Source organism: Dunckerocampus dactyliophorus, chromosome 3 (assembly GCF_027744805.1).
Source record: "Dunckerocampus dactyliophorus isolate RoL2022-P2 chromosome 3, RoL_Ddac_1.1, whole genome shotgun sequence".
NCBI lineage: Eukaryota > Metazoa > Chordata > Actinopteri > Syngnathiformes > Syngnathidae > Dunckerocampus > Dunckerocampus dactyliophorus.
In genome coordinates this window covers 19,837,121-19,849,428 of record NC_072821.1, presented here as the reverse complement: position 1 = coordinate 19,849,428, position 12,308 = coordinate 19,837,121, and the positions used below count along the sequence as shown (strand labels likewise).

Genomic DNA, 12,308 nt, shown 5'->3' with positions numbered 1-12,308 from the left:
AGATCCCCGCTTCACCAAAAAATGGAAATAAAATCAAAGTAAACAGTCAGTGATACAAGTGATAAAAATGTTTATTTTTGACACACCTGCTAGCTTGATGTTGACGTTCTCCTCCGATTTCGGATCACCCTTTGCAATAAAAGCGACTGTTGTAATTATTAGATTAGATCAGGGCTCCAGACTACATTTTTGTACTCGGAGCACAGCGGCCCCTAATGTAAAATTTTTGGAGCGCATGCAGAAAACCTAGGGGCGCACAGTGAAATGTACTTGCAAAGTAAACATTCCTCTCATTTCCTCTCGTTTTCACTGTATTACTGATAAATACTATTAACTCCAATATGGCCCTCTTTTCCTCACACATCGGCCCGCCTTCTTCTTCGTTGGTGTTTTTCTCTTTTCTTCCTCTTTAGGAGTTCATGTGGGTTGGCAAACTACCCCGTTCGTGCGTTAATGTGAAAAATAACACACTTAACAGAAAAAATAACGATTTCAATGTCTTTCTCAAAATCAGAGCAGAGAGAACAAGGTCGTCAAGTGACGCTTAAAAAAGTAAGTTAGCACATACCCCATGAACATCGTAGCTTCCCCGTGGGACACCAACGAGCTCCGAACAAATCGCATGGCTCGACTGTTTTAAAGACAAAATGTCACCAAAAAGAAAGGCACACTTGGAGTCTGTGGACCAGATAACTCTAGCTGGCTAGCTGCCGCCAGAGAGACAGAAGAAATGAGAGCCAGGCAAAATGTGTAAACAAAGATGGTAGAAAAGTCGATCGAATGCGACTGAAACGTGAGCGATCACACACGCTGGCATCGATAGGCTTAGACTGTGACAAGCTGACGTCTATCGACTACACGTTTCAGACTATTCTTCATTCTCACTGGAATAAAAGACAAAGTGCGCCGCTTGTCAACGGGCGTTCTTTTATCTGGTCGCACATGCACGAGTAGATGAAAAATGTACTTGTGATGTCTCCTATTTTAGTCGCAGTCTGGAGCCCTGGATTAGATTCAGCTCCAGAACCTTCCTTCCCCTTCTCTCTTCAATTGCCATTGTTCACTCGCGACACAATCCAGGTTTTAGAGGCCGGATTGACTGTTGAAAGCGAGTGCTTCCGTATCACACCAGACAACTACGGCACGTTCAAGGACTGCTGAACAAAGTGCGAAATCTCATTGCGTCATGAAAAAACATGATCAGTGAAGCAGAAAGACAGAAATGTAAACATTTTTTAAACAGCGCTACATGTATGCTGTTCATCGTAGCTGCATTATTACATATTTATACATTATCACCGAATGAATGCTGAATCCCGACTACGCGAGGATGCACTGTGTAACATTTTGGACTAGTGCATGATGCACATTAGTGTGACTGCCGCAGTTTATGATAAGCAGCAAGCCTCCTGCACCAGCACGATAGAATGAATGAGGTCATTAAATGATTTCATTGTGTGAGGCTTGAAAGAGCAATGAATATAAATTCCCGTGTCCGGTGAGCGAGCTTCGATAAGTATTGTTGATCAATATCAGCGTCTCATGCCAGGGAATGAATGAGCTTTTTAAATTCGCCCTGGTTCACCCGCGCTCATGAAAAGACATTTGATGTTTCACTCGGTTCGTGGGACAAATGGAGCTCTGTCATTTTCCCTGTCCTCAGATGACGATATTGCTGTATTCCTGCACTGTGTACATTTCTGTGCAGCGCAGGGAGAGAGTTTGAACGCTATTGCTGTTTACTTTAATGATCTAAAGCGGGGATGTACAAAGTGCAGCCCGGGGGCCATTTGCGACCCGTGGCTGTTTTTTTTATTGGTCCGCAGCACATTCTAAAAATATAATTTAAGAAAACTTAAAAATGCGTTTTTTTCTTGAAATATATATCACGATTTAGCATGTCTTTACAAAATATCAAAGTGGCCCTTTCATCTTTTCATTTTTTCATTATGTGACCTTCGGTGGAAAAAAGTTAGGACACCCCTGATCTACAAATATTTCACATTCACATATCCTGGTAAATGAAATTGGAGCCTCTTTTAAACCTTTAAGGTGTCAAGGTAGCATCAGAAGACTTTCACACAGAGATCCGTAAGAGTAGATTCGGCATTTATTCGCGACACGTGTTTTCGACACAAAATTGTGGAACAGCCTTACTCAGAGACCAGCAGGAAAAATAGCCGGATCATCCTTTGTCCCCGCTTTCTGTGTGGGTGCCTGTTATACAGACACACAGACGTGCGAAAAAAGGTGGAAAAAAGACAGCAGTGTATGTCACACCTGGCGCTGGCATGGACATCGATGTGCGGCCAATTAACTGACTGTGGGTCGAGTGTCTGTGTCAAAGCGCACACAGGTGTGGCAATGATGCACTTCACTGGGTTCTGTGCGAAAGGCTCCGGTCAATAAATGTAGAATGTGCTGTTTCAGCTTTTGTTTATGAGTGTTAACATGTGCGGAAGCAAATGGGGATGGCATTGTTGGTTTGTTCGATTGTTTTTGCAATACTTACAATGAACTCTGATGCGATGATCCCGTCCACGATGGCACAGAAGAAAGAGGCAATGACTCCGATGCTGATGAAGATGATGGCAGCCATGAGCTTGGAGAGAAGAAATGTACAATGAGGGTTATTTAATGAATAGACTTAGATTCATGTGTTATATAAAATCCTATAAACGGGCAATTAAATATACAGAACAGATCACACAATAACAGAATAGGGTAAAGGTAAAGTTGGTAAAGTCACATATCGCACACTTACTCTTCTTTACTGTAATTGGTCAGTGTCAGGACTGTAGGCTGATAAAGGAAATGAATGGTGCCATGCTCCGCCAAAGCAGAGGTGCCTTGTGGGTAATTTATGGGCAAAGTGGCTTTGAACTGAACAGAAGGGTGGCCTTTTGTACTGGCAAGGTTGGCTGTCTGAAAGTCTATTTGCGTAGCATTGATGTCTGTTATAAGTAGAACATTTGTAGCCTTTCCTGTGATGTCCAAGCGTCCATGAACGCAGCAACTTGTCCCTGGGAGGTACGTGATGCACTTGAATGCAACCTTCTTACAAAAGGAACTAGCTGAGCACTGGTAACAGTTTTGCTAGTATGAGCTCGTTTCCCATGTGGGGTATGACTCAACAAGGTGAGTTTGATGATTCTTTTGTGCATTAGGAGTGTTTGCTTTTGCGTGATTTATGCTGTGTAGGAAGCTAAATGAAAGCTAGTTTGTTGGATGTGGTGTGATTGGGGGTACACTTCTGAGCCATGTGCTTGTGGTTGTTTGCTAGCTGGCTCACTGACTAGCAGGTTTGCTCTTGTCTATCTCTTAGCATGACTTGATATGTGTACTGCGCATGCCTTTATTTGTGTCATGTGAGTGCTATTGGGCTGCTTTATTTGGCATTGTTTGTAATTTCATGTGTTCCTATTGTTTAGACCGCACACATACAAGCCTTTGGACACACACCTACTTGGACAAACCCAATTTCAATGGACTAACACACATTTCTAAAGAGCCCATCCACCTGCATAATAAAGATGATTAAATGATTCTCTGACCGGAATCTTTCCATGGTGTCCCAACTCTAAAAGAAACACTAACCCTTTCCCACATTGGCTGAATAGCATGCACACACACACACAAACACATGCAAATATGAATCACACTGTTGCTTTTCCACTCATGCAGGTGGTCGTACTTTGTCATCAACCAAGATCATCACCATTCTTTCCTATTTGACTGAATGAAATGTGTGTAATACAAAATCCACACACTGCGCTCAGAGCCTCCAGCTGTCCTTTCACAGATGTCCAATCATTAAACTTTATCATCAACTTTATAACTATGCATCATTTACTGTCACTGTTCAATCACTCCACCAGGACACAGCCTTCTGTACTGGAACAAGAGACGTTTAACAACTTTCATGCATCTTCCATTCTGCAACCATTTTCTATACCGCTTGCCCTCATTTCAGGTGAGCTGGAGCCTATCCCAGGAGGCTTCAGGTGAGAGGTGGGGTACACCGGTTGCCAGTCAATCATGGGGCACATGTAGACAAACAACGATTCACGCTCACATTCACGCCTGTGGACAGATCCTGGGGTCTCCAATTAAGCTGAACATGAATGCGTGACACATTGAGTGATATGTAGTATTCTACACTCGTCTCTAGGTGTCAGTAATGTTAAACGGTCTTTCACGTGTATCGCGCTTTTCCACCTCCATGGCACTCAAAGCGCTTTGACGCCGCGGCGAAGACTCTGCTGGCACAACAGGTTTTTATTGCAGGTTTTAATGATCTTACAACAGGCACAATAATCCCTAATAAAAGACGGGCTACTGTTGCTGCGGTAACGACAAGCTAAAACTCAAATCCCCGACGTCTCTTCCTGTCCACCCGCCACTCAGATCCACTAGAGCAGGGGTCGCCAACCACTGGGCCCGGTACCGATCCATGGGCGGGACCAAACCGGGCCGTGGAAAACTTTCAGGAATAATGATTAAAAAAAAGACACATTTTTAAAAACACTTCTGTAAATAACTACATAAAATTTTATTTGAGTATCAATTTTGGAAATAAAAGCTATTATCTTATGGTAAAACAATATGCTGTTAAAAAGCCCATAGTTTTTACTTTTATTCTTGGGCTGCACGGTGGTCTAGTGGTTAGCATGTTGGCCACACAGTCACAGTCTGGAGATTGAGAAGACTTGAGTTCAAATACCCAACGGGCATTTTTTCTGTATGGAGTTTGCATGTTGTCTCCGTGCTCCTAAATACCGGTGCTGGCTGTGCATGCATAAAGGTGAGCTTCGAGGATGTTAAGTGTATATTTAGTGCTCAAGTTCGTATTTATTCAATGTCAAGTGAATTCATGCTAGCACACTGGCTGTCAACCACACATCAAAAACTACGTGATCGTCTTCTTTCTGGAAAACAAACTCCAGGCTCGTACCAATCGCGTATTCATTTTGTCATTTGAATTTGGTGTCGTTGGAAGCTACTTTTCTGAGACTTTTGTTCAGTGTAGTCAGACATGGTGTTGCTTTCACAGCGTCAATGGTCGTCTTAATAGGACCCTCGGTTATATATTGTGTTTTATACACAACACATAAACAGCATTACATTATTTTCTATGCTCGGACTACAAAAAATATTCCATTTATAAATGAGCTCATCACGGTGGGGACTGGAACCAATTACCCGATTATATAATAAGCGAGAGACAACTGCAAACATTTTCGACCAAAAAAATAATAAATTGTCATTATTTTCACCCAAATAAATTATTTATGCAACAAAAACGGTTCTTTTATTTTTCTGGATCTCAGGAGGAGATGCTAAGCTGTCTGAACAAAACATGCACATCATAGAGTTTGTGTTACAGGTGACAACTATTAGTATAATATCTAATAATATACTGTAGCTGATTCATTGTTTATTAGAATATGCCGAAAGCCACTAAAAAAACGAGCTACGGGCTGTGTTGTATACTCATGTGAGAGTTGAAGACGTGTCCAGATGTGTCCCATTCATCTCAGTATGTATAGAGCCAGAACAGTCTTGATTGGCTAAGGGAGAATCCTCCCATTGTGTTCTGCATTCTGATTGGCTGGAGACCATTGTCAATCACTCTCCTTCGTGCAGGACTGTTTCCTGTTGTATGATCGCTACCTGCTGGGATCGTACATGCTGAATGAAGGCAGAAGTTCCGCGTCCGAAGGGCGCCTGGAATACTGCAAATGAATCTTTGGTTCATGGAGGACGACGAATGCTTCAGTCTAACAAAATTTGAACTTTGGGTGTTCAAACAAGAGAGAAATGCGATGTGTGGATTGAAATGTGAATTTCCTGAGTCCAACCTAGTAGTATGATCATTAAAATTCAAACGAAATTTTAACTTTTTTGAGAATGTTTAAATAAGAGAGAAATGTGAGAAAATGTTCATGCCTTTCTGAGAAAAGTGTATAAAGTGTATGGTGAGGGGGCTTACAGCCTTAACTAATATATAATAATTGTAAAAAATATAGTTGGCTACTTCGCTTTGCATTTCACTTAATGCAGGCTATTTTGGGAACCCATCCCCCACGATAAACGAGGGAACACTGTACAACACGAGAGAGTGTTGATTGAATCAAAGCACATCTTAAAGACAGGGCAAGAAAATACAATATATCCCTGTTGGGGAAAAAAAAAATACAATTTTCCGGGTGGGTTTTTATCTGCCCCTGGCCCAGACTCTCCACTTCATTAGCTGTTTAAATGACTCTGCTTTTATGGGCTGCAAGTGGGAGATGAGGCCAGCAGCGCAGACAATAGAGCCTGACAAATGCATGACTTCACATTAGCTTAGCACCAGCTGCCGCCACATAAAACACATCCACGCGCCCCAGCCAGAGCCTCAAATCTGCCCTCAAAGCAACATGTAAAAATGCACAACACTAAAGATGCAGATTTGGAAGGGTAAAGAATGAAATAGTCAACCTTTTTTTTGCAGAAAAGACGCCTTGCACGTTGTGTAACTAAAGTCACTGCAAGGTCTTTTTGCACTGCTCACTGGTCCAGTAAGAGATCAGCAGCACAGCACTGGTAATAAGAAGTGAACATCCCATTGCCTGTTGGCTAAAATACGGTCCTACTTTTCATGCGGCAAGGTGACCGGGAGGACTTTGGTGTGTGAAATACAGTCAGGAAGTGACAAGAGTCTTTTAGAGGTGAGAACACCAGCTTGGTGAAGCATTCAGTCATAAAGAAAACGCTCACTATCTGTTAGTAGAGGCAGCAGCATGACATCAAATGGACACATCACTTTTCTTCGCTTAAATAAAGTATATCAGGCAAAGTAATAGTAATCCATCCAGTCTGCTGATCTCCATTTTTTATATTGTACTTAGTAGGCCTTTTCAATTTTTTACATTTTATAATTATTGTTAATATGCAATGTTTGTTCTTTTTTTTATAATTATCTTTTTATGTTCCTGATACAGCTCAGTAAGTTCGATCGATTTGTTTATCTATAAGCATAATTGTCATCCCCCAACCCCCACACACACACGCATACAAACACATACACACAAAAACCTAAAAAAATAATAAATGCAATAAAACAGCTGATGGTAACTAAACGTAGTAGGAAAAGTGTGAGTTTCAGTATATATATTACTTAAAATAAGCATGTCGGCCTCAGAAAAAATTGTCTTTTTTAGTCCAGGGCGGCATGGCAGGAGTGGTGGAGTGGTGGTCTCCCAACCTGAAGGATATGGTCACATGTCGAAGTATCCTTGGGCAAGATAGTGAACCCCCAGGTTCTCCTGATGCTGTGTCACCAGTAGGTCAATGTGCTAACAGTGTCAAAGTGCTTTAGGTACCTTGAAGGTGGAATAGCGCTATACAAGCTGAAGTCCATTTACATTTAAAATACGCATTGTTGTCCTTCATTTGAGATATTTAATGTTGCTTAGATTTAATTCCAGTGAGCATTTCATGTCGAAAGCACACAAAATGTCATGTTTCACCAATCATAGGTCAAAAAGCAGCAGTTCAACAGCAGTTGCTGTTTACACTTCAAACCACATCTGGCCTGAAAGAAGCGTAAGAGGTGAGGTGTGCTTCAAGCTGCACAGCCTCTGTCATTGTGGTGCGTTTAGGTGTTCTTTACAGAGTGGCCTTCCTCTGCCAACCGGCTCTCGTCTTACATGCGGGCCATTAAAGTTTAAAAAGACAGGGAAGCAGTGAGAAATAACGGTAAAGTAGGGAATCAGGTCCAGACTGTAGCTTGTGGGTTGCAACCACCGGGAAAGACCACGAGGCAGACATGTTTGTTTGTTTAGACATGTTTCCCTGTCATGCTTCTGGAGAAGAAAAAGTCGAAGAAAAATGATGCATGGCAATCTTTATAGTATGAAATGAAGCTAAGGGAATTTCGTAGTTTACAAAGACTCCCTTTATATGTGCAGTATACATTATGAAATAAGACTTGCGTAATAAGCAATGCGTGTCTCTTTTACTCTTCAGATCAGATACACAATGCCGACAAGCTGATCGGTGGCTGCCACGCAACACCACGGACACCACATGAAAAATTCACTACAGACACACTCGGCTGCCCGCACCAGTCATGAAGAAAGATGAGGCGACGTCCGATAAATAAATATATCAACTTATCTAAAAGTGTTCAAGCGTGTTGTGAGGAAAGTGTCTTTTAATCCTCAGCGAGTCAAAAAATAACGTCCGCATCTGGAATTATGTCTGCTCCTTACAAAGAGAGGGTCAGGAATAAAGGTACAGTACATCATCGAAAAGTGCGCTCACTGGTCATCACATTAGGTACACGTGCACAATGTAATGTAGGGGTGTCCAAACTTTTTCCACCGATCCTAAAAAATGAAAGGATGCAAGGGCCACATTGATATTTCATAAAGCAACATGTAGATACGTTTGAAGAAAAAACTGCATCTGAGATATGTGATGTAAATGAAAATGTGTATTATTACTACGAACTTCAGCTCTGTTTTTCCACATTTTGGTGTTTTTTGTTTTTTTTTTACATTTTCCATATATTTCAACTTTTTTAAATAATCAAAAATGTTCTTCTTGTAATTTTATGACTTTTTTCCCCATCTTATAACTTTTTCCCTAACCTAATTTTCCAAAAATTACAGCTTTATTTTGTTTTGTTTGCTTTTTATAATATTATGACGTTTGAAAAACTAATGTTTTTTGTTTTCAACGCTATGCTACTAAAATTACATTATTTTTCCTCCTGATAGTGCGAGTTTATTCTCGTAAAATTGTGACTTTTGTTAGAATAGGACTTTCATTCATTTTTTGCTTGTCCTCACTGGGGCCACGGGCATATGCTGGAGCCTATCCCAGCTAGGCGAGAGGCAGGGTGCACTCCAGACTGCCAATCGTAGGGCACATATAGAATACGACGTTTTCTCTTAATAAAGTTCCAGCTGTTTTTTTCAGCTATTTCAACTTTCTTTACCTCCGCCAAGCGCAGCGCAAAGCGCAGTGCAGATGTTCTGTTTTTGCTGGCGTTTATCTGTCTGTCCGTCAAAGACTGATCCAGATAATGGAACAATTCCGGATACTATGATCCAGAATATGAAATAATATGGGACCTCTGGAGTTTCCATCATAGGAAAGTAACAAAAGAATCTATAAAAACATGCAACAAACACCATTCTATACAGTATCGCCAAGACACTGTAGAATCTGGAGTTTGCCAACATATTTGTTGTATCTTCAAATGCTACGGAGCTAAATCCACAAACTGCCATTACGGAAAATGCGATTTTTGTGAATAGCTAATATTGATATCATTATGAATCCAATTGCTAATGGTATGTTGTCATGGTCAAGGAATCTAAATATGGAGATACAATAAATGTAGGACTAATATTTATGGTGTAAATCACAATATGGGAGGGAACTATGGCGCTTGGCGGAGGTCTGCGCTCTCTGAGTGCGTTTCTAGTTGAGCATGAACTGATGAAGCCTGCTCAGATGAGAGGCAAAAGAAAGGCAAAACATCTTTGAAAACAACCTGAACAGGCCAGTTGCGATCAATTCACTGGCCTGAGAATACAATGACCTGGATGAATGACAATTGTCACCGATGTACTGTATTGTATGATATTCGTAAAGAAAGCTGGCTGGCCCATTCGGCAATATAGGCAAATGCTAAAGGGGCACCGAAAAATCAAGAAAATTCACCTTCAATATAATTTAAAAAATCAAACACTTTAAATTAAAATTACAATTTACACTAAAATTAAGGTGCGCTATCACTTTGAGCTCTTAAAATGGAAACGCTCACAATGATTCAAATGTTAAGTAATTCCCAATTCTTATTACTACAAATTCTACAAAAAATAAGTCTCCCTGCTCCCTGTGTCATGTTTGTACGTAGCTTTGCATATAGTTGTATATAAGTACTTCATATAGATTTTGTATATAGAGTTTCTGTGCAAACTGAGTGGTTTGATGTTGGTTGTTGTATTTATAATTTATTATTATTTATTCAGTTATTTACAGTATACTTATTTTGTGGTAAGGGTATTCGTATTGTGTTTCAGATTAGTTTTATATTTATTTGTAATTTGTTAAGCATTTGAATTGGGTGACAGGCTACTGTATCTCGCAAATTAAAGGAACAGTAAAAGCAATGCCATTCAAGTTCTTTTGTAAGTGTACACTATGTAAATGGACAATGGAGGAAGGGCGCCGTATTAAATCTCGCCTATGGTGCCTCTTTGACTGGCTCTGTTTGTGCAAATAATCTGTGACATTGATCAGTAATACAGCAAAATGTGCTCTATTTCAAGGAAATTAATTTTGACATTGAGACATATCACTGTGGAAAAATCTCCCCTAGCCAGAACCGTGTACTTTTGCGGGATGCACGTTTCAAATAATACAGACAATTAAAACAATGAATGGTTTTGAAATGGCAAAAGGCAAAAACACACTCATCAACTCAGTTTGTATGTTGGGACATGTAGTTTAGAATGAATATTGCAGGTGGTTTTGGCACCATTCTAGTTTGTGTGTCATGGGTCTATTCATTTGTAGTGCGTCACACAGTGTGAATGTGATACTGAAGATGCTGCTTCAATGACACAACCAAACCCCCTCAGTCGTCAGCCAACATCATATGTTTAATTGTTACTTTACGGTGATTATTATGCAAAAATAAAAAAGATTCATAAGCCTTCAGAGGCCCTTAAGGATGTTTTTTCTTCAGTCCGAAGAGACTAAAACACTTGCAGAAATAAACAATTGAGGTCTAAAGTAGGCAACATCATGGCTTCCTACATAAGCGAGCACTTCACCCGTGTGTCTGTCTCAAAAAAAAACAACCAATGCTAATACAATTTCAGCTCTTGTCACCGACATCCAAAGCCAATCAGATGCTCTTTCCCGTACCATAAATGTGGTCATGAGCAGTGACCAGGGCCCAGAGAGCAAGAAGACATTACTCACACACACACACACACACACACACACAGTAATCGCATTTGTTCTCAAAGCAGGACAACTTCCTGTAAAACTACACGTCAGTAACATAATCTTTCATTTATGGCACATAATTATTTTTCCAGGAACGACTAGAGTAAAACTCGTATTTTTCTCTTGTTCCCGTGTTGTTTTTAACATACATACATGATTGTTTGCTTCTCTATGTGTGCGGAGGACCTTTGTGCCTAAACATGCAGTATGTTTCCTTCTTGTGTGGACTGTTTGAACATTATTTATGATAATAATAATAATCCACTCATTCATTCATTCACAATACTTCTGCATAGTCACATTTTTTTTTGTATATGACGATGATTGATTCCAATATATCGATAATGACTATATCATGATATTATTGTTATGGTTGGCAATATATTGGGATTATATTTTATTGTGAGTTACTTATTTATTTTTTTAGTGTCTCTACTGCATCTTCTGATATTTGTCATTACCCATGCATTACAAACACATTGATACAGCATATTTAAAAAATACATAGGCAAGGTATCTTGTATTTTACCCATTATATTCAGCAGTTTATCACTTTTGTATCATCTGGGGTGAACATCTCAATTAAAATCATGTGACAAAATGTGTAACAGGGTTGACGACACTCACCATAGGCCTGCGGTTTTCCACCAGATGGATTCCAACGATGCCGAGGAATGCCCCAAAACTCAACTGGATGAGGACAGAAAGCAAAGTTGTCATGCTTCTTCAATAAAGTCATGTGGAGGCGCATGCAGCACTCACAGTGATCCCTGGATAATATCCAGCCACCGGCACGTTGTCGGTGCGCGTGGCTGAGATCAGACCTATGGCCAACACCACCAGAGACAGAGCCAGCAGAGCCACTGTCACCCACAGAGCTGTTTTCCTCCTCCGTATGTATCCAACTGTTAAGTTGAGTGACACAAGCGTTGCGGTGCAATAAATGATTTTTTTAAAAATGAGGTCTGCACACACACATTAACGCCTAACAAAACTCCTGTTAAATAGATTTTTACATTCAAAACACATTTCCTATAAAGTCTGATTATTTTACAACATTATATTTGCAGTGGTCATAAATATATGATTATATTATTGATTATTTCACATTATGACACTGAATTGAAGAGAAAACTGAGTACCTTCCGAGTCCAGTATGTCTGTGTCCGGTGTCTGAGTCGTTTGCTGGGCTTCTGGCTGTTGCATTTTGATTCAGATAGGATGAACGAAGGGGGGGGAAATAAGATCAAGCACACTTGTTTGTTTGTCTTTTGCTGAGCGAGGCAGTTTTT

General features: G+C 40.3%; 1 protein-coding gene across 1 annotated transcript in view; it reads right to left on the bottom strand.

The window, feature by feature from the left end:
* The window catches only part of LOC129178221 (transmembrane protein 255B), a 14,931-nt gene extending 2,623 nt beyond the window's left edge, over window positions 1-12,308 (bottom strand). Inside the window, exons 1-4 of the mRNA XM_054770237.1 lie at window positions 12,159-12,308; window positions 11,779-11,921; window positions 11,644-11,706; window positions 2,513-2,602 (exon numbers count right to left, since the gene is read on the bottom strand). Of these exons, the coding sequence (XP_054626212.1) occupies window positions 2,513-2,602; window positions 11,644-11,706; window positions 11,779-11,921; window positions 12,159-12,222 (360 nt within the window). The 5' untranslated portion in view covers window positions 12,223-12,308. The remainder of the gene's footprint in view (window positions 1-2,512; window positions 2,603-11,643; window positions 11,707-11,778; window positions 11,922-12,158) is intronic.